The sequence below is a fragment of the Papio anubis genome, chromosome 2 (genome assembly GCF_008728515.1).
Source record: "Papio anubis isolate 15944 chromosome 2, Panubis1.0, whole genome shotgun sequence".
NCBI classification, from domain to species: Eukaryota; Metazoa; Chordata; class Mammalia; order Primates; family Cercopithecidae; genus Papio; species Papio anubis.
In genome coordinates this window covers 20,774,365-20,801,015 of record NC_044977.1, presented here as the reverse complement: position 1 = coordinate 20,801,015, position 26,651 = coordinate 20,774,365, and the positions used below count along the sequence as shown (strand labels likewise).

General features: G+C 37.4%; 1 protein-coding gene across 16 annotated transcripts in view; it reads left to right on the top strand.

Annotated features, from left to right (window-relative positions):
• Window positions 1–26,651, top strand: part of ABI3BP (ABI family member 3 binding protein) — a 248,598-nt gene that overhangs the window by 114,169 nt on the left and 107,778 nt on the right. For 14 of the 16 annotated variants that reach the window (XM_031662969.1, XM_031662963.1, XM_031662966.1 and 11 more), the window contains exons 7-14: window positions 5,135–5,183; window positions 6,140–6,211; window positions 6,785–6,877; window positions 14,225–14,302; window positions 16,255–16,329; window positions 17,092–17,166; window positions 18,266–18,337; window positions 18,778–18,852. In XM_031662969.1, the coding sequence (XP_031518829.1) occupies window positions 5,135–5,183; window positions 6,140–6,211; window positions 6,785–6,877; window positions 14,225–14,302; window positions 16,255–16,329; window positions 17,092–17,166; window positions 18,266–18,337; window positions 18,778–18,852 (589 nt within the window). The remainder of the gene's footprint in view (window positions 1–5,134; window positions 5,184–6,139; window positions 6,212–6,784; window positions 6,878–14,224; window positions 14,303–16,254; window positions 16,330–17,091; window positions 17,167–18,265; window positions 18,338–18,777; window positions 18,853–26,651) is intronic. The other 2 variants (XM_031662974.1, XM_021933977.2) reach the window with 1 other exon arrangement.

Genomic DNA, 26,651 nt, shown 5'->3' with positions numbered 1-26,651 from the left:
TGCAAGCTCCGCCTCCCGGGTTCACGCCATTCTCCTGCCTCAGCCTCCCCAGTAGCTGGGACTACAGGCGCCCGCCACCTCGCCCGGCTAGTTTTTTCTATTTTTTAGTAGAGACGGGGTTTCACCGTGTTAGCCAGGATGGTCTCGATCTCCTGACCTCGTGATCCGCCCGTCTCGGCCTCCCAAAGTGCTGGGATTACAGGCTTGAGCCACCGCGCCCGGCCAGATTTTTAAAAGCAAATTTAATTATTTAAATCTTCCTAGAATCAGTGTTCTCCAAAAATATGACATGTGTTTTTATCTTTTTTATTTTCCGTCAGAGACCCACCCATATTTTAAGAAATCCACAGTTATCACCAAAAAGAGAAGTGGTACCAATTGTTAACATGTAACAATTATCAAATGATTGATGTGAACTGAGAGATTACCTTTATGATCGGTCCCCAGCCACACTTTATGACTGTGTACAGTGAATGTATGAGGCATCCTTCCATCCTTAGCAATCCTTGTCTTAAGCAGAAACTTGAAAAACTTACATGTAGGCAAACTATTAATATATCATCAGAAGTTAAGTGTCTGATTCCTCCTCAGTTGACCAGAAATTTGAAGCCTTTTGAAAGTAGGACATTAGATTCACTTGTATCCAGATGTTAGATTGAATCAGTATGTTTTGTAACTTTCATTAGAACATCCTAAAAATGAATTAAAACCAGAATCTAATATGCCTGAGTTCTCATGTGGTTTGACTCTTGAGTCATTGAAATTTGACTTTGAGCCACTCTTTTAGCCACTACCCAAATGGACAGCTCCTCTTTATCTCAGGGCCTGAAAATAATGTTAAACCTACAATAATAATCTGATGCCACGAAGATGTCAAATGGACAAACCTACAAAAAATAACATCCTTAGTTACCACTAACTTTATTACAGCTAATTTTCAATATACTATCAGGAGGAAGGTAGGGTAATGCAGGGTGAGACGCAAGTTCCTTGTCATGTGTGGTGGTAGCAGCGGCTACTGCTGCTGCTGCATGTATTTCTAAAGAAGCATACACCTTCCCTAGTCATGGCAGGAAAGCATGCTGCATTTGTCTCCAGGGCATCACCCTTCACACTGGAGTAGTCTCTCCTCATTGAGTGTCACCAACTCAATGAGTTGCCGCAGTGTCCCAGAAAATCGGTAAAAATAAATGATCTTAACCAGACTTCTGCTCAAGGCATAGCCCAACCTGCGTTTGTAATGCACAGGATATCTGGAAATGAGAAAAAAAAAAAAAATCTGTTATAGGGCAAGAAAGAAATATGCTTACTTCCTGGCATTTAGTAAACATTGAAAGACGAGAACTATGGAAGGAAGAAGCGGTGGAGGTTTGCAGCAAGAATGGGGGAATCGGCAAGCTGTAGAGAAAAGAGAGCCAACAAGGGAATGCCTAAGAAGGAAGATCGCTGCCAGAGTGGTGTCTTGAGGGCAGCAGTATTGTGCTGAGGCCACACCAGCCAAAACAGTACGGAAGCCTGCGGGGCTGTCACTGCCTCCTTCCCATTTCCAGGCCCCACACTGTCTGCACCTGTGACTCTGATATACATTAATAGTTGTTAGTAATAACAAGCCTAGAAAAAGTAAGGAAAGGACGGCAAGGAAATATTTTTTTAAAACATTGTACATAAAACAGTTCTATCAAAATTGGATTGTAATTGGTTAAACACTACATCTTGGAAATTATCACAGTACTTCATTTTGCAGTGAGTGTGGTTAACAAACTTTTCCCTGCCCTTTTATTTGATAAGAAGACATAGGAGGGGATTCACGTTGTGAATTTCCAAATGGAAATTGTAGAGGTGTTGGCAGAGACATGGTGAGCCACAGGACTTTCCCGATGCCCTTTAAAAACCCACCTGTAGAGATGCAGCTGTTTGCTCATTAGTACAGTCCTTGTGCGTCTTTGGATTGTGGATTAAGCAGGAGAGCATTTCTAGGCCTAGAAAACAAAATTGCATTCTGCAGCTAAATGATTTTTTAATTTTTGGCAGCACATATTGTACATATGTTCTTGTCACTTCAACTGAACACTGGAGTAAGAACTCAGAAACTTTGTTCCATTCATGTGAATAGCAGAATATTTTCCATTTGTCCTTCTCAAAAAATTGTTTGTTCAAAACAAATCATTACGACAAGGAAAATTAAACTGGTATAATGCCATTCAGTCAGCACAGCAACATGTATGCTTTTCTACTCTAATGTGTTAAGTATCTTGGAACAACTTCGCGTTCAACAAAACGTGCACTAAGTGACAGGGCAAATAGAGGACAGGCCATTCAAATGCCTCTAGCTGCAGCCACAGCCCGAACAAAAATGATAATTAGTACATAGAAAAATAATGTGGCTCTCCTGCCTGGCAGCTCCCGTGTAGTTGAAGGTTGCCACGCCAAGCATTTAAAAGTCTTAGAAGTGTCAAACTCATAGAAGCAGAGAGTAGAATGGTGGTTACCAGAGAGTGAGGGGCAAGGGGGCAGTGAGGAGATATTGGCAAAGGGTAGGAAGTTTCAGTTAGACAGGAGGAGTAAGCTTTACAGTGCCATTGCACGGCAGGGTGACCATAGTTACTATTGATGTATAGTTCTAAATTGCTAAAGATAAATTTCAAATGCCTCGCCAGAAAAAAATGACCGGTAAAAGTGAGGAGGTGGATATAGTAATTCGCTTAGTTTAATCATCCTGCCTTGTGCACTTAGATGAGAACATCACATCGTACCCCAGAAATAGATACAATTATGAAAAAAGAAATGATTTTAAAAATAGCAAAAAATACAAGTTGTTTTAACATGGACAAATAAAAATTCTCAGAGGAGTTAGAGGCTATATGCTAGCAACTCTTTTGCTGGAGCAGGGCAGGTGAGAACTAGACAGTGCAGGCAGAGGAGCTGCTGGGGCTTCTCTTAAGGTGGGCTCGTGAGTGCAGAGTGCCAAGGGTGGGCCTAGCTTTTCTCCCCTGGGGAAGGATTTCTGTGCAGTGCTCACATTTAATTTTTTTTTATAATAAAGCCAAAAGGGATCCTCCTGCCCATGTAACTGCAAAGCTGAGAGTTTGGTAATTTTTATCCCCCGCTGAAAGTTATACTTATCTTCCTACTATTTCTCTCCTGTTGCCAAGAAAGAGTATGTCTAAATTATATCTGCATCATTCCTCTAGTTATCGATAGTGTATGAGCTCAGTTGCCATACAGAAGCATATGTGGTAGTTAAACAGATTGTTGATTAAAATAACTTTTTCTGATTATAAATGTAATTTGCCCTTATTAGAAATTTGGCAAATATAGAAAGGTACACAAAATGAAATTAATTTTGGCTTACAAGAACTCACTGTTTTAAGGAAATGGTGATTTATTTCCCTCTGGCCTCTTTTCTATACACATATTTATAAAATTGGGTTATACTGTGCATGCAAATTTGTACCCTTGGTACTTATTTATATTCTGCATTTTTCCATTTTGTTAAATACAAGTCAAATTTTTGAACTATCATTGAATAAAACCTCTACTTTTGGATAATAAATTTATTTTAAATTATAATAATAAACACCGTCTTTGATTAATTCCTTAGGCTGGGTTGCTAAGGAGGAAATCATTGAGTCATTGCATGCAGACACCCCTTTAAAAAAATAATCTGATGATAGTAAACTTTTATTTGTTGTGGTTTTTTAGAACATAAGAACCTTAATATAAGAAAAATAGCCAACAGTAAGCTTGGCGTATTGTCCCTTCTTTACCAGGGCTATATCACTTATGAAAATGGTAGTATGTCAAAAAGTATATTTTGCTCACTACTAGGTGTTGGCCCTTGTAAGGGATTTGGTAATCAGGTAAACACCTATCTGGTAAGCAGCTCATATTCAGCACCTCCTTGATGATCAGCAGGTCTAGTATACGCCATACCGCCATACCTGTATCATGTATACAGGCTAAACCAAGTATCAGAAAGGGGACATCAATCTTGCCCTTTCAACTCAACTCTAATTCTCCTGTATACAATTTTCTGCCTTTCTCCTCACCTGCCCTGTGTCCCTCTAGTCTGTCTTATCTTTGGCCTCATGATTATGTCTAGCAATGACTCTGCTTTAAAGTCTACACCCATCCCTAGTTCAGGCTCGTTTATGACATCAGAACCTCCTGTGGGACTTCTAAGGTAATTTGGGTGAAGAGAGGAAGCAGAGTCCTCTGGGATACATCCTTCTGATTCTGAGGTCCCTTGTGTATAAACACGTGCAGAATGGTTGAAAGTACAAGCTGTGGAATAAGAAATGTCTGGATCGGAGTCCTTGCTCTGCTTCCTTGAGCAATAAGTGCTTGGTGTTGGGAGCTCATGGTGGTTGTGGTAGCTGTAGTAACAGCAGCAGCAGCAGCAATTGGGTACACTCAAACAATTGATCTTGATTGGTTTTCGAAGATAATAGATAGCTTAGCATCTTTTTGAGAGGAACTGTAAAAGCAATTTGGTGGTGTCATATCTCAAATGTAATGAAAATAAACTAATATTTAATACAGAAGATTTGGTTTCTTTCCATTGCAGTTTCTAAGTAAAGTGAACTAACGGGAGTTCTGAAGAAATTGCTTCTGTCAAACCTGGGGATATTTATGAGGGAAACCAAGTGAATCCAATAAAGTAGAGGCAGATGGATGTGCTAACAATCTAACCAGCAACTTTTTTTAAGATGGAGTCTCGTTGTTGTCAACCAGGCTGGAGTGCAATGGTACAATCTTGGCTCATTGCAACCTCCACCTCCCAGGTTCCATCAATTCTCCTGCCTCAGCCTCCCGAGTAGCTGAGATTACAGGTGCCTGCCACCATGCCCAACTATTTTGTGTGTGTGTGTATTTTTAGTAGAGATGGGGATTTCACCATGTTGGCCAGGCTGGTCTCGAACTCCTGACCTCAGGTGATCCACCCGCCTTGGCCTCCCAAAGTGCTGGGATTACAGGCGTGAACCACCGTGCCCCGCCACTAGCAACTATTAAACCAGCGTCACAGGAGACTCCGTTGAAGACAAGAAAGGGATACTTCCAGTTCTGATATGTTTTAAAGAACAGAAAGTGATTCACAGTGACTGGAAAGCTGACTTTCTTCTTCTCTTTTCAGCCAGCATATGTCCCAAGGAAGCTAATCCCAATAACAATCATCAAGCAAGGTAATTTGTCTGCTCTGGAAATGTGTTTAGAGCAATCTTTAATATACTTTTAGCTAAGGTAATCAAACATGGCACAAATTTTCTCAAATTTTTTATTGATTTTTTTTTTTTAAGAAAAAGTTCAAAGAAAATATAATGGTCTAGTAAATTGGAAGTTAATGGATAATTTTGGCTCTTTTACCAATACGCCAAGCCTTGCGCTGGTCACACTGGTCAGACAACTAAGGACAAAGCAACCATTACAAGTATTAAATTTTTTAAAACAAGTTAAATATGTGGAGCTTTGCCCAGGATTAAGTTGTCATACCCAAAGAAATCCATTGATAGGATATTTTCATGAATGAAAATGAAAGCTGATTTAGTGGTCACTTTAAGGAAAGTAAAGACATCCAGGTTTCCAGAATTATAATACCATTTCAATTCAGTATCTGATTGTTTTTGTTTTGACTTCTGGTTTTTCAAATTATTAAAATCTATTATTTCCAGAAAGCTTCTTGGTAGAAGGGACAGAGCCCTTAAAAAAATAGTTCTTCATTTTCAGAAAACACAACATCCCAAGTGTATTCTCAAAACAGAGTCAGTGTTGATATTACTCAAGACTCTGCTTTGAGAAAATAAGTTTTCTAAACTTTTATTGCTGGGTCGTCACCTCATTTTGTGCTAGTACTGATTGATTTGGGGAAAAGGAAGGCTTCAGAGAATAGAGTTAGGAAGAAAATTTTCCAGTAATTAGAAAGGAACACCTTATGATAGAATAATAGCCTTTCATTAGTTAAAGGCACAGGTGTTAAGGTATGCCTTCCAACCCTTCTGTTGGCTACATAGCCAGCCCACTGAGTTGCTTTGTATTAATAAAGTTAGATCAAGGCTTTTCCAGCGCAGATGACTTCACATTACTAGCTTCTTACTGCCTCGTATTTCCCACCCCCTCACACAGTCTTTTTGTATTTCAACAGTGATTCAGAATGTTACTCACAAGGATTCAACTAAATCCCCAGAAAAAGCTCCCTTGGGAGGAGTGATACTAGGTGAGTAGATCTTGAAATCTATGCCTAGATTAAGCAAATCGGGCTATCTTTTGAGCATAGGGCTTTTCTGGAGTTTTGCAGTGTGAGTAGTTCTGTTTAACTGATGTGGTTCACTTCCTTTCACTGTTTAGCATCCTGGCTGGTGTCCATTCCAGGCTAGGAGCCAAGCCACGCTATCTTTATCATGGTGTGTTAAAGAGATAGCTCTAGCACGTGTGCAGTGGGAATGATGGCACCTGTCCTACCTGCCCCACAGAGTGGACCAAACTGCTCTTTTAAAAATCATTATTATTGATAATGATCATTGTTCACCACACATCTTAAGCAGCCATTTTACAATTTTGAGTCTATGGGTTAAAAGCCAGAGGATTTTAGTAGTTTGGTTAAATATGAAAAACATTCTATTTAAAATGTATGGTCATGTTTTTTCCAATGTTTTAAAGTTTGGGTTAAAATTTACTAAGCAAAATAAGTGCTACGCTTCGTAGTTTGCAGTCTCTGATGTGCTTAGCTTCATTTTATGTCATGATGTACTTTCTTCCCCTTATCTTATTTACATCTATTTTCTTGCAGTCCATCTTATTATTCCAGGTCTTAATGAAACTACTGTAAAACTTCCTGCATCCCTAATGTTTGAGATTTCAGATGCACTCAAGACACAATTAGGTAAGCAGAAAAGTTTTGTATTTAAACTTTGCAATGACTGAGTACTAGCACGATATTCTTAGTAGATCCAAAGAATCTTGCAAATGAGCTGTTTGAGGATCTAAAAGTAAAAAAGTAGAGGTAAGGAGGTTGGAGTGTTGGAGGTACTCATAAATAACATTCCATAAGAAAATAGTTATTTTATATGTACATATTTATAGAAGGTATATTTATATGTATGAAATAAGAGTGAATGTTTATGAAATTCTTCAAAATATAAATATATATGTATAATTTTCTAATAAAGTAATTCTAAATTATACTTACTATAATATTAAGGGGTGACTAGTATTTTCAATGAGAATTAATGTGAAATTCAGGTTCATTAGAATTATTATTTACTTGAGATTGATATTGCTTCCTATTTCTAGAAAGAACTGGTTATGAGTTCAGTGTTTAAAAAACCTTAAAACATAACAGTAAAAGAAAAAAACGGAAAATCCACTTAAAAAGGGGCCAGGGAATAAATGTGGAGGTCACTGGGCTGAGTTGGTTGCTGTATTTGAGTATCAAATTAGGCTCTGAATTGTCTCTTAGCAGAGAATCTCAACCTTGATCAAACATCAGGAGCACCTGGAGGGCTTAACACCAAGACTGCTGCCCACCACCCCCCCCAGCCACCCACCCACCCACCTCCAGAATTACTGATTCAATAGGTCCAGAATTTGCATTTCTGACAAGTTTCCAGGTGATACTGACACTGCTGGTATAGGAACCACACTTTGAGAACTACCCCTCCAATGTTTCTAGAGAATGCCTTGGGCTGTTAATAAATTTGGAAGAAATAGTGCAGTAGAAATTGAACAAGACTTAAGAATACAGAATGTATTCCCTGAGCTAGGCACTGGCTATGAACTTTAATGTTTAATATATGATTGAATCCAGCACATTGTATGGATAAAGAAACGGAGGCCCAAGCCCCTGTTTGGCAACATTCATTCAACAAATACTATGCGTTACCCTATGTCAGAACCACAAGTTGCTGGGGGCTATGATGGTGAATTACCCAGACATGGCACCTGCTCATACTGGGACCTCAGATAAGGCACTTACTTTCTCCTCCCTTACTGGGGGCCTTACCTGTCCCCTTCTGTTGATATTTCCTCTTCTTTGGCTTTGAGAGAGAGAGAAGAAATGATAAATAAGATATAACCCGAATATTTTTTAATTCAATAAAATACCGTGAAACATGACAATAGGTGGGGTCCTAGGTGGGCAGACCCTCTGGTCAGGCCAGGGCTTGGTGTGATCTCTCTGTTATCAAGAGCATGCATCCACTGGGAACAAGCCCTTGATGTTCCTGACAAGTAGCTGCTGGTAGAGTGCGGATCCCACAAGCCAGTAACTCATTTCCTTTTTCCCCCTTTCCCTCCCTGCCCTGGAGATTTATTGGGGGAAAAAAGACATCATATCTAATGAGGTATCAAATGTTGATGTATTTTTCTTGTTTCCAATTTTCTTCTTTAGGGAATAGGGCCATGTAGAGATGTTTAGAAGTTTCGTCCACATAATGTCAAGCTACTTAATTTTTTTAAAAAACCTGAAAAGAAATTGGTATCTCTTCATGTGTTTTTCAAATATCCAGACATTTAACTTTGCATAAATAGTGTTACCTGAAAGTTTAAGTTAACTTTTTTCATTTTTTGCTTGTCTGATCTGAGGCAATCCAGTTATAAGTTTGGAAAAATTTCCAAAACTTTATGGTTCAACATCTTAGTAAGATATGAAAATATTTGCCAATATATCTTTGTGATTTTGTGCAATCCTTATATTTTTATTTTAAAATAGTCATATCTAGTAGTCCTAGAGTGAGTTACTTCCCAGAAAATAGGTAAGTAACTCTGGACTTCATTTTCTTAATTTGTACATCAGACTTGATCACCTCCCTTTAGCTATAAAACCCTGTGACCCAACCCTACATCATGTAAATGTGATGCTGCCAGGATGCTTCCAAATTAAGTTCCCTCAGTGAATCTGTGTTTGGAAGAGTTAAAGCTCGGCACTCTTGCATTCTCCTGTTCTCTGCCCAGAGACTGTATCTTTTGTAATCTCTTATTGATTTGGTCCCTAATGTGTCCATCAAAACTACAGAAAGCAGGGTTTGTGAAGGAGACAGAAAATGAGCAGGGGCGTTTCTCAGACCATTGCTGCCAGTTTTGAACTGGAAGATGTCATGGTCTGTTACTCAGTGCTTAGTCTTGAGTGATGTTTCCTAATCTTTTAAAAAGTGTTTTAAAGTCCTGCATGCTACTGTAATACCAATGTAGCATTTTTGCTTTCTTTAAGGAATTAAAGTGAATTTTTGTCTTGTGATTTGTTTTTAGTTTTGCTTTTCTGATATGATTCACTAAAAGTCCAGAATTAAGTATGATTTTAATACAGAAAATTAAATACAAATAGTAAAATGCAAGTAATTAAAACTATGAAAATAGTAAATATGTTTTTAAACTTGGCTTTTGAGGGAAATGCCTATCTTAAATTGAATACATGGGGCAAGATAGGGTGGTTCACGCCCGTAACCCCAGCACTTAGGGAGGCTGAAGTCAGGGAATCGTTTGAGACTTAGCAATGCAAGACAAGCATAGGTAATCTAGCAAGACCCCATCTTTAAAAAAATATTAAAATAAAAAAAATGGCACATGCTTGTAGTCCTAACTACTCAGAAGGCTGAGGCAGGAGGATCACTTAAGTCCGTGAGTTTTGAAGTTTCAGTGAGCTCTGATGCACCGCTGTACTCCAGCCTGGGCAACAGAGCAAGACCTGGTCTCTTAAAGTATTGATGCTAATGGTAACAGATAGAACGCATAGAAAATTTAACACATGGAGAATTTCTTACACACTGTATTAGTCCATTTTCACACTGCTGGTAAAGACATACCCAAGACTGAGCAATTTACAAAGAGGTTTAATTGGACTTATAGTTTCACATGGCTGGAGAAGCCTCACATTTATGATGGAAGGCAAGGAGGAGAAAGTCATGTCTTACATGGATGGCAGCAGGCAAAGAGAGAGCTTGTGCAGGCAAACTCCCGTTTTTAAAGCCATCAGATCTCATGAGTCTTATTCACTATCACGAGAACAGCATGGGAAAGACCTGCCCCCATGATTCAATCACCTGCCACCAGGCCCCTCCCACAACATGTGGGAATTCAAGATGAGATTTGGGTGGGGACACAGCCAAACCATATGACACAGTGAAGAGACTGATAGCCAGTATGTTTGAAAATGTCCAATAAATCAAAGCAGAATCCTACCCAACAAATGTACCAACTTAGTAGACCATGTTTCTTAAAAAAAAACTACATATAAAAATTTTTTAAATATTTTATTGTATATGCTTCAAGCAGGCAACATGAAGTTTTCTTATATGTATACATAGTGAAATAGTTCCTATACTCAAGCAAATTAATATCCATCCTCTTGCATAGTTACCCTTTGTGTGTGTGACAGGAGTACCAAAAATCTTAATTTTCCAATATACAATATTATAATTATAGTTCTTGTTTTCTACTTTAGATTTCTAGTCTTATTCATCCTATGCATCTGCAACTTTTTGCCCTCTGTTCTACATTTCTCTATTTCCACCTCTCCATCGCATCCCTCATAAACAGTTTTATTCTCTATATATGTGACTTTTTTTTAGATTTCACATGAGTGAAATCATGCAGTGTTTTTCTTTCTGTGCTTGGCTTATTTCATTTAGCATAATATCCTCCAGGTTTATCCATGTTATTGCAAATGGCAGGACCTCCTTTTTAAAGGCTGAATAATACTCCTGTGTGTGTGTACTGTACTTTCTTTATACATTCATCCGTGAACATTTAAGTTGTTTCCATATCTTGGTTGTTGTGAACAATGCTGGAGTGAATGTGGGACTGCATGTATCTCTATGAGGTGCTTATTTCATTTCTTTGGATGTATGTCCAGAAGAGGGATTGCCGAGTCATAAGGTAGTTCTATTTTTAATTTTTTGAGGAAACTCCATACCATTTTCTATAATAGCTGGACCAATTTACATTTCTATCCCAACAGTAAACAAGAACTTCCTTTTCTCCACACCCTTGCCAACACCTATCTTTTATCGTTTTGCTTAATATCCATCCTAACAGAAGTGAAGTGGTATCTCAGTGTGGTCTTAATTTTGCATTTCCCTGATGATCAGTGACATTGAGCACTTTTTTTAATACCCGTTAGCCATTTTTTATGTCTTCTTTAGGGAAATGTCTATTCAGGTCCTTTGCCCATGTTTCAATTAGGTTATTTGGGGTTGAGGGTGGTTGTGTTATTTTGTTTTGCTGTTTTGTGTAAGTTCCTTATATACATTGGATCTTAACCCTTTATCAGATACATGTGGTTTGCAAATATTTTCTCTCAATGCATAGGCTGCCTTTTCATTTTGTTTATTGCTTTCTTTGCTGCACAGAAGCACTGTTTTTTGCAAAGTGTGGACATAAACCGTCCTTTATGCCATGAAGGGAGAAATAAACTTCCCTAAAGTTAATTATCACTGCAACTCAGAAAAGCTGTATTTTTGAGGTAGTAAATCCTAAAAACAAATCCTCATTCCAGCAGAGCTCATAATGGGACATCAAGAAGTATAATAGCTTGTTCTAAGAACACATGGTGTGAATAATGAGAGATATAAACAAAAAATTAGGATTACACACACATCCCTAAGGGACATACAAAGGGTTTGCCAAAGTCAAGACCTAGCCTGCCAAAAATTAAAGGAAACAACTGTGATGGAAAAATGTACAGAAGAAATAGAGGAAAAGGAATTTCCTGGGTTTTAGGCTGTGCTCTGATTGCATTTTACTTTCCTATTGCCAAGATTGCAGTTGTGCATAAGATAGTGTGGGTGAATGCTCAGGGGTTGATATATCAACAGTTCCCCATTCAAATATCCTCCCCATCTACTAAGTTATCTGATGTCTAAAATATCATTTATAGATATACAGTATGGCCTGGTGCAGTGGCTCCCACTTGTAATCCCAGCACTTTGGGAGGCTGAGGCAGGAGGATCACTTGAGCTCAAGAGTTCAAGACCAGCCTGGCAACATAGTGAGATCCCATTTTTACAAAATAATAATAGTAATAAGCTAGGTGCTGTGGCACGTGCTTGTAGTTCCAGCTACTACTAGTGGGGCAGAAGGAGGAGAATTGTTTCACTTGAGCCCAGGAGTTTGAAGTTTGAGGCTGCAGTGAGCTATTATCATGCTACTGCACTCCAGCCTGGGTAACAGAGTGAGACCCTGCCAAAAAAAAAAAAAAAAAAAAGAGGAAGAAGAAAAAACAATATGCCTGTAAAAGGAATTAGTAATATATAAAGAATACAAATGTCTCTTAGGAAGGGGTAGTTTGCCTTTTTTCCTTAACAGCCTGATTTTAGGCTAATGTGATTGCCAGCTAAGAACATGTTTTGAATAAAGAAATTGAGAGCATTGCCTGTGAAAGTCTAGGATCTGGATGATTAAACAAACAAATAATAAGAGATCCTAGGTCAGCCAGGGACTCACTGAGAACATGGCATATTCTTAATCAGGAAGGAGGCCTGGAAGGAGAAGAGGACACTGAAAGACAAGAGATCGTGAAAGGAAACCTTATAATTTTACATTTTAAAAAACTTCCTATGGTGCATGTTGAAAGTAATAGGAACAGAGTGCTTGAAAAATTCATGATCTGAATGTTTTTTCTGTGTTGACAATCAGAATTGTTCACACAAAAGATGTCAGGAAAATTAATAAAATTTAGACATTTTAAAAATAGAATTTATAAAGTTATGTTAGATTTTTTAAAAATTCCTTTTTATGCCCTGCTAAATTAATTTGAACAATGCTATTAAATATTTTGTTGTGCAAACATGCTTTGCAACTTCAGAAACACACAATTTGTTGCAAATTATCATTTATGACACTTATTGGTGGCATTTTAAATCACTCCTGAGAATTAGCTATCTAGAAATCTGTTGTATGCCTTTATCAAGTGGAGATTGAAAACTGATTTGCTTCCATAAACATTGGGAAAAAGATAACTTTCTAATTGTCTTCAAGCTCATCAGAATTAAATAAATATTTTTGAACCCACATTAACAGAAATGAAGAAAATAGTCTTTACAAACATAAAGTGAACTACAGATTATAAAGTGAATGTTCAAAGAATTTTGAGTGTGACAATTAAAGGTTTCAGCAGGGAGCAATTTTGTCCCTTAGGGAATATTTAGAATTGCCTGGAGATACTTTTGGTTGGTAGAACGGTATCTGCGGAGCACAAAATATTCCAAAAGTTTGTGAGAGCACTGTTGGAATCCGATGGGTAGAAGCCAAGAATACTGTTCAACATCCTACAGTATACAGGCCAGCCACCCATACAAAAACTAATCTAGCCTCAAATATCAATAGTGCCAAAGTTGAGAAATCGAAGTTCTATATAGCCTTAGGACTCTGAAAAATCCTGTCGGATTATATATCGGCTCAAGGTGGCATGATCAGGGTATCCCAAAGGGGCATAAATTCTTTCGTGCCACTAGGCTGTTTCAAAATATTATGAGCAGGTAATATTATGATTCAACATGGAAAATAACTGAATAGAATTAATCCTAATTATACCCTTTCAAATGGGGAATACCATAATTGCTGGGGAACACAGCCTTAGAAATGTTACTTTTCTTTCTTTGAAAAAGAACATCCACATTTTAAAAGGAAGTTTCTCAAATAGTTGCATAAAGAGGAAAATTGGAAAAAAAATATTTTATTCTTTGTACTGAATTCCCATAGAGATTAAAAGAGAAGGTCTACATCAATATGAGGCTCAAATACAATTTACTATTTAATTTTTTGCCACAAATATTTTCAAATAGCTTAGTTTCCTGTGTGTGTTGTTTGTGATTTTCTAAAATCTCAATGTCATAACTTATTACATTTTTTACCATGTATAATAATGGAAATTTTCTATAGATTAATTTTTTAAAATTGGGAGTACTTGAATATAAAATTCCAGGAAGCATTTGCAATGCAACCTATACCTTCCAGAAATTCTATTTATCAATCAGATGACTTGAGATGTATCCAAATATTGGGTTGTGATTTTTTTTCCTTCACGTCAATGACAATTTAGATCTTAAAGAATTATCTAGGGTTAATAAGAAAGAATTTTGAAGACTTATATTAGTTCCTGCTAGAGACACACAACTTTGGCTGGTGGGGAAGGGAGTGCAAGATTAGATTTTTAGTCTGCTACTTGATTATGCATTGAGGGATGTATTTTTGGACACTGCAAATGAGGTAAATTGTTTGTTCTTTGACTTTTTAGCTAAGAATGAAACCTTGGCATTACCTGCCAAATCTAAAACACCGGAGGTTGAAAAAATCTCAGCACGATCCACAACAGGTAATGAGATTGCTATGTTGTTGACCTTGAGAAAAGAAAAAAATGCTTTTTTTTCAAATACTAATCTGCAGCCTTTTTTTCAGTAAAGAGCCAGTAGGAAATTCATTTTGATCATAAATGCAAAACAGTAGGAGATTCCATGTCTCTAACGTTTGGGAAAACAACAGCTGCAAAATGAACTATTGAATCACATAACTGATAAGTAATACAGAAGCTGTACTTTTTACTCTAAATGAAAATTATTAGTTCAACACTGAAATATTTTTATATTAAAACATCATACCACAAGTTTGGTGCTGTCCTTGTGTATGATGACATGAGACCATTTTTCATTTCTACACTTTCACAAGAGGTCAGTGTAGCAAAATGCCATATATTCTTCACAAATCCATAGCTTAATATCTATGAAAATACTTGAATCATTTAGCAACAAATGTCTCTGGAACTTTAGCAATCCTAGTGTAGAGAATATAGAATAGTTCAGTAACAACCCTTTAAAGAATTAATGCAGTAAGCGTTTTCTCCATAGTTTATCACCATTACTAACATTCAGCATTTCTTCTATGAAAGAACTACTCAAGTCCAGTCTGGCAGCGGCAGGGGGTGGGGGGCGGTGGAGCATTAATCTTTGAGCTAGAGATTTTTCCAGAGTAGTACCACCTTATCCAGGACTTGATGAAACAGACATCTGGCAAGAATTCCCCACAATGTATATTTAGCAGAGTAACTCCAATCTGAAGTGAATTTTTCAGTCCACAAAATCCTATAACTTGAAATATTGATGATACACCTTTTACTAAACTTTTGGACTCATAACTGGTCCAGAGAAGATAAAAGTTGTTGTGGCAGTGAAATAACTTCAAGAAATCCATTGAAGTAGGAATATTTCTGAGGGAGCAAGATGAATATGGTCCTTTTCTAAAGAAGACAGATGGACCTTTCATCCCCACCTTCATGGGATTTGGAGCAGAGGTAGCTCCTGGAGTGACCCATTTGGATGAAATTCCTAGATGGTTTCTGACTTCAGTATACGTGATCAATATCCAGAAAAGCATAGGCATGGCCCAGTGGGTGACTGCAAGTCCCTTTCTCCCTCAAAGATTCTACCCACTTTCCCCAATTATACTTTTTTCTCTTGGCAGCATTTCTGATGGGAGAGTCTACATTTTTTTAGTCCTCTGCCAAACCCTCCTCAGAGTTTTCCACTTCAGAAACACTTAGGAAAACACCACAACTTATTACTCAGGGTTATTGTGCTTATTTTGTGTTCTTGCCCTGCAACATTCTGAGGGTTTCTGGCTCTCAATTCATTTCAGATCCCAGTGATCTTAGTTCTTATTTCTCCAAAACTATTTAACTGAGCTTTTTATTACCTTTAATCTAGCATTTGGGACAAACCTGTGGCTGAGGATTTAAATTCTGATCCTAATTTCAATTCATTTTCAAGCTTTGCATGTTCATTGCAGTGTAAGAGTGAAGTCTTGTAATGTGATAGCTTTAAATAAGACTTTTAGCCCCGAGTCATCCTATTATTTGCCCATTTATTCATTTAATAAACTATTATCTTGATTATCCTTCAGATTCTTCAATAAATGATTTTAAAAAAATAAACTATTATCATGTGCTTGTTTACTATACCCCAGGTATTCTGCTAAGCCCTGGAGATAAAGAAAAAGGCAGATTTAAAATTATGATTAAGCTTATAAGTGCTTCAGTGAAAGTCAGGTCAGAGTGCTTTTTTGGATAGAAAGCAAACCCAGAAAGGACCAGTTGGAGAGGAGTGTAAGCTCAGGCACTTGAGACAAGCCAAGGAGCTCTTTACATAGTAACACAAAAATAAATGGGCTGTACAAATATCAGTTTCTTATTCTAAAAGGCAACAAAATGTGTCTCCTGGTCTTTGGTTGCTTCACTTTATCTTGATTTGTAAAGTTGTGTTTTTTACCTTTCAGAGACTCCTGAAACAGTTCCAAGAACCACTAAACCCACTACATCTAGTGCATTAGATGTTTCAGGAACGACACTGGGTAATTCTAAGAACTTTTTTTTTTTTTTTTTAAAGAAAGAAATAACAAGAAAATAACACCCAGGACTCACAGGAAAGAAACCTGATGCCTTAACTTCTCTCTCCCTCCCCACTTTCTCCTTTTCCTTCCTTCCTGGCAGTGGTTAACCTTCCTATTTCTTGGACAGATTCCACTGAAGAGTTAACCACATGGCTGATCCTGGTGACTGAACTTCTGGGCAAATCTGGATGCTAATTGCTAACTGAACGCCCTTTTTAACCAGTCTCTGGGTTATATAGACAGAATACCAGCCTTTTAACCCCCAAATCTTGGGGGAGAATGAAGGAAACCTGGAAGTCTTTATTCTGTGCTTTCTGCTTAAATTGGCTTTGGGAAGTCTTGTGCATACTAAATTTGGGGTGAATCCCCAAAAGTGTCATGCTTTTAAATAAGAATTTCATGCCACCCATGTTTGATGTTTCTTAGCCCAAGAGAATCTAACTTGCTTTGTTGTTCTCCTTCCCCTGAAGAAAAGGAGCAGCATGTGTTTTGTTCTGTAATTTGATGTTGATCTTCTCTGCCACACCACTGCCCTTTGAATGTATACCTTCACATTTTAACAGCTATGTAACGTTACCAGGGAAAGTTGTAATTTCCATTAAAGGTATTGGCTGCTCTGTGTACAAGAGTGTGTTACAAAGCTTGCTGTGCATGATCGTGGTTAAGCCACAACATCAAAACCCAAGTCCAGGAGTTGCTAACTGCCCTCTTTTTGTATTGTAGTTGTCAGCAAAAGGACCCCGGAAACATTGCAAACTATTCTAATACCTCAGTTTGAATTGCCACTGAGCACTCTAGGTAAAAATTGATAAATACTGCAGCTTTATTATTACCTTGGATATTGTATGCATGCTTCAAAGAAATCCTGGGAATTAATTAACGCTAATTTATACCCAATCCCTTAAAGGTGACACAGTCTTCAAGTTTAGGATCCCAAAGAGGCTCTCCCTATGACGAATCATTCCGGTTGGGTTGTTTTTCTTTTAAGTGATCATATTTTAATATTATGTTTGATTCTTTTAATTCAGAATCAATATGTCACTGAACAAATTGATAATTTCTGTATTTTTTGTAAATGTTTTTACTCTCTTGTCACTCTTAACAGAGAAGATATATTTATGATATTTCTGCAGACTACTTCTTAGAATTCTTAGAATTTTTCTGAGTGGAGTATGAAAAAAAATGAGAGTGGGGTGCAGTGGCTCACGCCTATAATCCCAACACTTTGGGAGGCTGAGACGGGTGGATTGCCTGAGATCAGTAATTCGAGACCACCCTGGCCAACATGGTGAAACCCCGTCTCTACTAAAAATATAAAAATTAGCCTGGCATGGTGGCACACACCTGTAATCCCAGCTACTCAGGAGGCTGAGACAGGAGAATCGCTTGAACCTGGGAGGTGGAGGTTGCAGTGAGCCAAGATCATGCCATGCACTGCAACCTGGGTGACAGAGTGAGACTCCGTCTCAAAAAAAAAAAAAAAAAAGATGGGGGAGGAGCTTACATATAAAGCCACGTAGTTACCGAAATTCTATTTTTAAAAGCTTTCAAATGGACATTTTCTAGTTCAGATGTGTTGGCTTGATTTAAATGTAAATGAAATATATTTAAGAACACACATAAACATCGCTGAAGAAGTCAGGAAACTGGTTTAATAAGGGTGGAAGAAAGATTCCAAATGCAGTAGCTTAAATTTAGTCACTTAACTATAAAAAACTGAAAAAGAAACTTTTTTACATTATTCAACATTGAAACGGAGATGTAAGAAATACTACTAATGGTCTCTTAACATGATTTGCCTTTTCGTGTTTGCTGTTGTTTTTCAAGCTTAACATTTTAAAAACCTTTGTTACTTGCACCTCAGGTCGTCTAACTTTCCTTCTGTGTTTCATTACAGCTCCAAAAAGGCTTCCAGAATTTCCTGAGGCAAAAACACCCTTCCCTTTTGAGAAACCTGGGGGCACATTGGGTAATAAGGGCACCTTAAATTAAATATGAAGGCTGTGGGTGGTGATTGCTTAATTCTGCAGGACACACGTACTGCATCTTATTTCTGCAAACCTCATAAACTGATAGGCAAACAAGTGGTTGATTTGATTTTTTTTTTTAATAAATCTATTTGTTTGGATTTTCGACAAATTCAGTAAAATCCGTCAGTCTTAATTCCACATAATCCACTTAGCTTTTTGTCCTTAAAAATGTTGACAGTCTGACACCAAACTCTGGTCTCTCTCTGACCCCTAATCAAATGTTCTCTGGATGGATACGTACTGATTTCTTACTGACATATAATGACTTTTTATTGTATTAGTATATTGTAGGCTTCTGGTAGCCACTTAACCGTACCAGCAACCTATTTCTGTCTTCAGCAAAAAAGTCTTCAGCAAATTCCATTTCTTTTCAATATAGCTTCAAGTGAAAAGCCATGGATTGTGCCTACAGCTAAAATATCAGAAGATTCCAAAGTTCTGCAGCCTCAAACTGGTAATTAAATCCTTTTCTTAAAAAATCGATTATAACAAGGAATATTGAGTAACTTACTGTTTTTATTTTTATGGGTTCCTTAATTGATTATCAGTGTACTTTGTAATAAATGAAAAACTTGTAATACATTTGTTGATACTGAGATGAATCTCATTTTTCCCCATTACAAAAGCAAAACGGTTTTGAATGTTTTAAAGATACCTGTTCTAATTTCTGGATATAATATCTTAGAAATGTGGCCAGAACATGAACTATGAACTGGCTCATTAATAGAGATCTCTTTAGTGACATGAAAGCAGCACCAAAATAAGAAGCATCATAAGTCTGATTTAACAACACGAGTTTCATATTCTCTTGCAGGGAATATTTGCTGCTTTTGGGCAAAATAAATAAACATTTAAGAGCTTACTATGTGAAGATAGTATACTAAGTTCTCAAATTTGTAAGTACAGCATGATATGTAGGAGACACCACAGGCCCTTGCGGTTAATAACAGACCTTAGTTCCAGGCCTCACTCTCCTAATAACCATGTGATGGCTACTTTTCTCTACTTTTGGAAGGCATTGGTTTCCTCTTTTGCAAACTGTAGCAATTGGCTTTATTTTTCCTGTTGAGAATTCTTGTGTTCCACCGCTAAAATTGATTGAGATATGTTTCTTTTACAAAAAAAAATTTTCTCTTTTAAAAAATTCTGTACATCTTTTGATGCCTAACAGTCAACTAAAGAGTGTATTCAGCGTATAAGAATTATAAGAAGACCTCAGAAACCATCCTTTATGATTACTTCCATGATTTTTGCGTTTTGCTTGTTTGTATTTTAATTTTTGAAAATCTTCTAGTTGTTTTGACTTTATTTGGGGTATATATCATATAGTGTATAATGAAGTTGGATGTTTCTTGTAATGAACTTAAATGCAGCAGCATTTTGTGGTGTTCTCCAGAGTCCAGCAGAGGACTGGGTTTGAGAAAGGATGAGCATGAGCCCTCATAGATCTTGGTGAAATTATCCTTTCTCTAGTATATGTAATGGGCTCAGATATTAGCAAAACATAGAAGATGAGGTCAAATTAAGGGACTATGTCTATTATAGTCACCCCTAGTTTCCTTAAGTGGGAACACACTTGAAAGTTGGCCACGGTTGTTCGCTTATCCAGAGAATCCTCAAGCTGTATCTAAGTCTTGGTTTTCCCAGTCACTGACTTTAAAATTCTAGTGCAATTAACTAAGGTGGGTGCCAAAACCCCTTTAGGAATCCAGGTCACCTGGGTCTAAAATCTGGGTTTTGAGTTGAATTTCATACTGAGCCTCTGGTTCCAGTAGCCATCACCCAGGTGCAGCTGCATTGTAATTATGATGCAACAACTAGTCTAGGGGCGTATGTGATGGTTTAACCTGCTGCACTGTGACAGCCCTGGCTGTGACTCCCACATCCCTCAAGAGCACCTGAGCCAAGTGCCTTTGGGGATTTGGGGACTAGATAAACTTTTAGATCCTTTTCACTTTTAGCTTTTGGGTTAGAACATGGGGAACATGGGATTCTTTTGGGTTTTCTTTTAAGCAACGTCTAGTGTTTGGTTTCTATAAATATTCAAGAGCAAACTAACCAAAACATCAAGGAAACCATTTTTGAGACTTTAATGCCTGGCATATGAATTATGTAGAAAGACTTGAGTTGAACCAAGCATTGGGGAGTGGGGAGAATATGTTGGGACGTGAAGGTTGCAGAGTTACAATGAGACGAAAATAGATGATATAGGAAATGCCAATAAAGGAAAGGTTTCTTTTGCCGTTAATTCAAAAAAGGCATATTCTGGTTTTGCCCTGATGGAGTATGAGCAGCGGCTAATGCAGCAGGAAACTGACTCTTTATTCAGCTGCTTCACTACTGCCAGGGCAACCTTTGGTTGCCAGAGAACTTCCAACGAGAACTCCCAACCCTCTCTAGACAAAGAATTGAGACTTGTCATAAACTGTAATAACAGTACAGTATGTGATTGCACGTATTAACATTAGCCCTAGAAACTTCCCATCCTGCCTTATAACAGTTAATTTTTATGTCTTTGCTACTTAGTGTGATCCTCAGTCCAACAGCATTTGGCATCACCCAGGAACTTGTTGAAAAGGCAGAACGTGGGCTCCACTCTAGATCTATTGAAACAAGATCTGCTTTCCAACAAGATGCCCAGGCGATATGAACATTAACATTTTTGTTTTTGTTTTTTGAGATGGAGTTTGCTCTTGTCACCCAGGCTGGAGTGCAATGGTGCGATCTCGGCTCACTGCAACCTTTGCCTCCTGGGTTCAAACGATTCTCCTGCCTCAGCCTGCTGAGTAGCTGAGATTACAGGCACCTGCCACCATGCCTGGCTAATTTTTGTATTGAACATTAAAGTTTGAGAAGCACTACCTTATCAATGTAGTCTATAACGTTTTTACATGGTGCCGGTAAGAATCGTCGGGTGTAGTCAGTTATAGCACCATGGACCTCAGATCGATACAAGATCGATTTTTCAAAGTGGGTAGTTAAGTATCTCTTGTTTCTGCTAATGTGCAACGCTTCCATTTCTAGTGTGAGTGTTCTGTGGCATCTTCCTAACTTATGTTAACTTTCAAATTAAAATTTTATAACACATGTATTATCTGTGATTAAAAGAGTGGTATATTTATATAGGCCTTTTATTTCAGCCTTTGTTTCTTTTGATTTTGTGCAAATTTACATATGTACTCACATTCTATTTCCCATTTAGTTTCAACATACATAACAGGTATTTTATTTTCCAATTACTCACACAGCTTCCTAAAGCAACTATTTTGAGAACTGAGAAAACAGACAGGTAGAGATAGTGTTTAAATGGTTGTCCACAAGATCCCAATTTTAGTTGCAGTATCTTTTGAAGGAACACTGTATAGGTTGGTGCAAACATAATTGCAGTTTTTGCCATCACTTCTAATGGTTTTGCCATTACTTTTAATGGCAAAAACCACAATTACATTTGTACCAACCTAATATTTTTAGCTGATATTAACGACATTATTACAGCCAAATGAGCACATTCTGTTTTCTCTGTTGGGGTATGATGCATCTGTATTTACTATATCAATTCCTTTCAGCCAAAGACCAGCAGAACACACTTGTAGTTGAACAAATTTATGTCTGTTTACTTATAACGATGGAGAACACAGACGATGATAAAGTGGGAGAATCTCTTAGAAGATGATAGAAAAGACTTATTGTAAGAGTTTGTCTTGTGTTAAGTGATGGAAGCAAGGGTCCAAGGCAGTAAAACTTTGCTCTGAATTGGATGCATTCAGAAAGTGGGAGTAATTCTGTGATTGAATGTCTTCGTGATTCTTAATTAGAAGGCAAGACCAGCAGAGGGAAGCTAAAGTTGTGACTGGTTGAGAAGCCACATCTACTCATATTAGCCAGAAGGCGGTGAGGGTAATGTTTGTGCTCTGGGTGACGTTCATGTTTTTGTCTGTGTGCCACATAATTACAGACTGGTCTTGTTTCTGTCTTGATCCATCAGGATCAGAGTGGTCTTGTCTGATACTGGTGTCCTTTGGAATTGTTGATGTTCAGCAGGAGAACACCACAGCCTACCTGTGGGTACTAGACCAGCTCGTGGATGCCAGGGGCTGCTTTTCTCTTTATCAACCATTAAATGAGATTTATCATACTTTTTGTAAAGTTTATTTTGCTTTACTGTTTTCTGGATTCGTTTTCAACATATTCTGTGTCAGAAAATCAGAATATGTGTACTCAAAAAGATTTCTGTACCATTCTTGGATATAAAGACTCTATGAAAATTCTAACTTGCACACTGAATATTGAAATTCCTAGGTCATTTCAATAGTTTTTGGCAACCCGGGGACAGAATATTTGAAGTCTGGAATATCCCAGGAAATCTGAGTGTGTAGTCATCAAATATATTCTTCCTGCTTTCAGTCTATGTGTCCGGATCTGTCATTAGTGCTGCATTTTGTGATTTCATTATTTGGAATTGTATTTTGCATTAAACCTTCTATAAAGTATGTTGAAGTGAAATTGATTGATCTTGATTCCCTTGGCAAATCTAACTTTCCTTAAAATATATAAAGGTAATCATGAAAATCTTCTCTAATTATGTATCATAATATAAAATTATTTATAAATTTTGTATCTAAAGGAAGTTGGCCACACTTTAGAATTTAGCTGCTTGTGACGATATTTCACGAAAAGTCAGTCTTTCTGATGATGCAATAAAATTGGTTTCATGTTTTATTGGAAAGTAGCCAATTGACTATAATCTCAGTGTTGTTAAGGAGCAAGCTCTAGAAAAGTTCTCAGTATCTTCCATTCAGATGAATTGTGCATGTGCATGTATGTGCACCTGCTTGTTGGATCATTTCTCTACTGGAATACAATAATTTGTGTTTGCATAGCAATTGTCTTCTAGGAGATTCAAGGGGGCTATTATCTACCATCATATTGAGACTTCCAAAGTCCCTAGAAACTGACAGAATTATTGTCTTTTATCTTAAAGTGATACAAGAGGAACTTAACTCTGAATGGGTTAGAGGGGTAAAAATTAGGCTCATTCGTTTCTTTCCTAATCTTTTATTCAATAAACCACCCCAAGTTAAAAGTAAAGCAATGACATATAGCTTGCTCTGAAAATTTGAAAATAGCTTTTACAACTGAGGAAATTAAATGTTATTACTGGGGCCATGTGCCTTCCAGATATGGTGTGTAAGAAACATCACACGATCTGCGAGAGGCCAGCCAGTCCCTGAAGCTTATTCTCATTGTGAATGTGATCACAAATCTGTGAGCTCTAAGGTGAGATAGAGCTAGGTTAATAGCCAGCTCAACTACCAGTTAAATAACTTGTTCCATCTATAAAATAGAAATGAGGTATACATTTTTCACCAGATGGTTACATCTTAGAAATAATGTATAAATTACTTAATATAATGCACAATATATAAAGGGATGCCTTGTTTTCATTTTCTTAATACAATGAAATATTGCATTGGCTGCCACCCCTTCACATCATACTGTTTATCCCAACTTCCTGAATTGCTACATATAATCAATAATAGCAATTCTGCTTTTAAATTATTTAATAAAAGATAAAGGAGGAGAGAAGAAAAAAAACTCCAAGCTCATATAAATACAATCATACCAAATGATCTATGGGTCTTCATTTCACTTGTAAAAACAAGTTTGAGAATGGAAAAGACATGCAGTATTTACTCAGAGGTCATGCCACCCCTTGGAAATAGCCTAATGACCTCTTACCCCTGTGGCGAGGATGGTAAATCATATTACATAGTCTCTCTCTTCAGTTACGGTGGCAGCATGAATCACTCCATAAACTGGGCTCTGAGGTCCTTCTTGGATCAATAAGCAAAATAATGCCACTATCAACTTGCTGTGTTTTCTGGGGCACCAGGGAAGGAGAAGCAGCATAAATGCCATGTATTTATCATCCCACAGATGGGCGTGTGCATGACTTCTAAAGACTTAATATGGGTTGGGGAGTTATGTGGAAATGAGCTTTTTGTTTCTAGTTTGATAATGCCATGACTGTTAAGCCTCCTTAATTTATTTAATCATAACCTTAAAAGACCATCACTGAATACCAGGAGAGTTTCAAAAGCAAATAAAGACAATGGTTGCAAACCCATTAATTTGAAGTGTTTATTTTCATCCTTAGGAAATCCTCCTGCCTGTTCTCCCAAGTGTCCAGAAAAACCAAATGTTGCTCCAGCTTTACTGTTACTTGTTACTAAGCTGCTGCTGTTTCTGGCATAATTTCCTCTTGAACCACATACAGTTATCTTGCAGAGAGTTTCCTTGACGGAGAGAACCAAGCATGGTCAGCTTCAATTTTTCCATCAGATTTTTCTTTGGGAGCTTCCTTTAGGAGGTCACCACTAATTATTTTCAGTGCGAAATTCTTATGGTACTTTGTAGAACTAGAGTAAATTGCATATGTTTTGAGCCCTATGTATCATTTCAAGGCTTGAAAGCTGCAGCCATCAGCATGCCCAAGGAGTAGTAGAATGGTTAGAAAGTTTTGGCAGCAGGTGGTTTGCTAAGAGTGGTTAAAAAGAAGTAAACACATAAGGACATGCTCATTTATTATCTGTCTGCCCTGTAAGGTGTTGATTAGCACAGATCTGGCCCACTCAACTGGATTGAGCTCAAAAGAGGAGAAAACAAAGGAGTGGGTAGTGGTGTTGATGCTTTGAGAACAGGAAAACAGATTTCAGGTATAGCAGATGGTTTGTAGATTCACTGTGGCTTTGAAGAGATTTATATCTTCAGGCTTTAATTTTATTTCATGAACATTTTAATGAATATTTTCTTGCAGGCAATATTTTCACAAATGTCAGGGCCAACTAGAAAGGTATTTTGTTTTTCCACTGACTGAAGAAAGCATTATCAATGTATTTAAGTGGTACTGAGAACTCTGTGTGTGGTATTGTTTTTCTTCTCTAGCTACTTGCTGTATTTTCTTATTGTTCCTTCATATATTTTTTTAGAATTCCATTTCCATGACAGGGTATGTCTACATAAGTGTATGCCAGGTATTTGTGAAGTAGAGGAAGAGATTTGTATGCACATACTTGCACATCATAATATAATTAAAGGACATGTTTTCATTTATTCTCCAAACTAAGCCAGAAAGTTATCCTTACTAAGAGCTTAAGCTACCCAACTATCAAACTCACTGTTATTATTTATCGTTATAGACATTTTGCAGATTAATTCTGCTGAGTATCCACCATGTACCAGTTTCTGGATTAAGTCTTGACGAGCATAATGAGCATGATAGATACAATTTCTCCATTAGTGAGGTATTTTGTCTAAGAGTTAATGTTAAAAAGAAAGTTTTCACATAGTTACTAATATTCAGAGAATTTCAGTAAGATAAAGTCTTGATCATTTGAAATGGCTTGCGTTTTCCAGAGCAATATCAGGGCATTTTTACTGCGGACTTTTCATCTAGTCAGTTTTTCAAAGTAAAACTAAAATGTATTGTCAACAAAACATAATTTAGGACTGGGCACAGTGGCTCATGCCTGTAATCCCAGCACTTTGGGAGGCCAAGGTGGGTGGATCATGAGGCCAGGAGTTTGAGACCAACCTGGCCAACATGGTGAAACCCTGTCTCTACTGAAAATACAAAAAATTAGCCAGGCGTGGTGGCACACTCAGGAGGCTACTCAGGAGGCTGAAGCAGGAGAATCGCTTGAATCTGGGAGGCAGAGGTTACGGTGAGCTGAGATCGTGACATTTCACTCTAGCCTGGGTGACAGAGCAAGACTCCATCTTGAGAAAAAATAAAATAAAAATCTAATTTAAGAAAGTAGTTTTAAGAAGGTATAGAGCAAATGGTAGTGCATGTTATTTCATATTATTTTTTCCTCTGGAAAATCTGAAAGTAAAACTTAGTTATCATGATTGTAAGTCATTACTATTTTTTGAAATAAACTAATATTGCCTTTTATAACCTGTGAATTGAATTATCTATTTTGTTACATTAGATTTAACCTACAACTTTTGGTCCCATGTATGTTCTGTGAATGCAAAATCAGGAATACTGCTTAATGTCATATAGCTGTAGCATTTCACCCACTACGACAAGCATAGTGATAGAAGTTTGCCTCTAAGTAATAATGCATGGCAATTTACAGGCTACCATACAGAAAGGTTCACCCTTAACACTTGACTACTTATCAATTTTATAGCTAGTGTAGCTTTTAGAAACCAGGCCTAACAATTTCATGAATTTTTCTCAGGTAT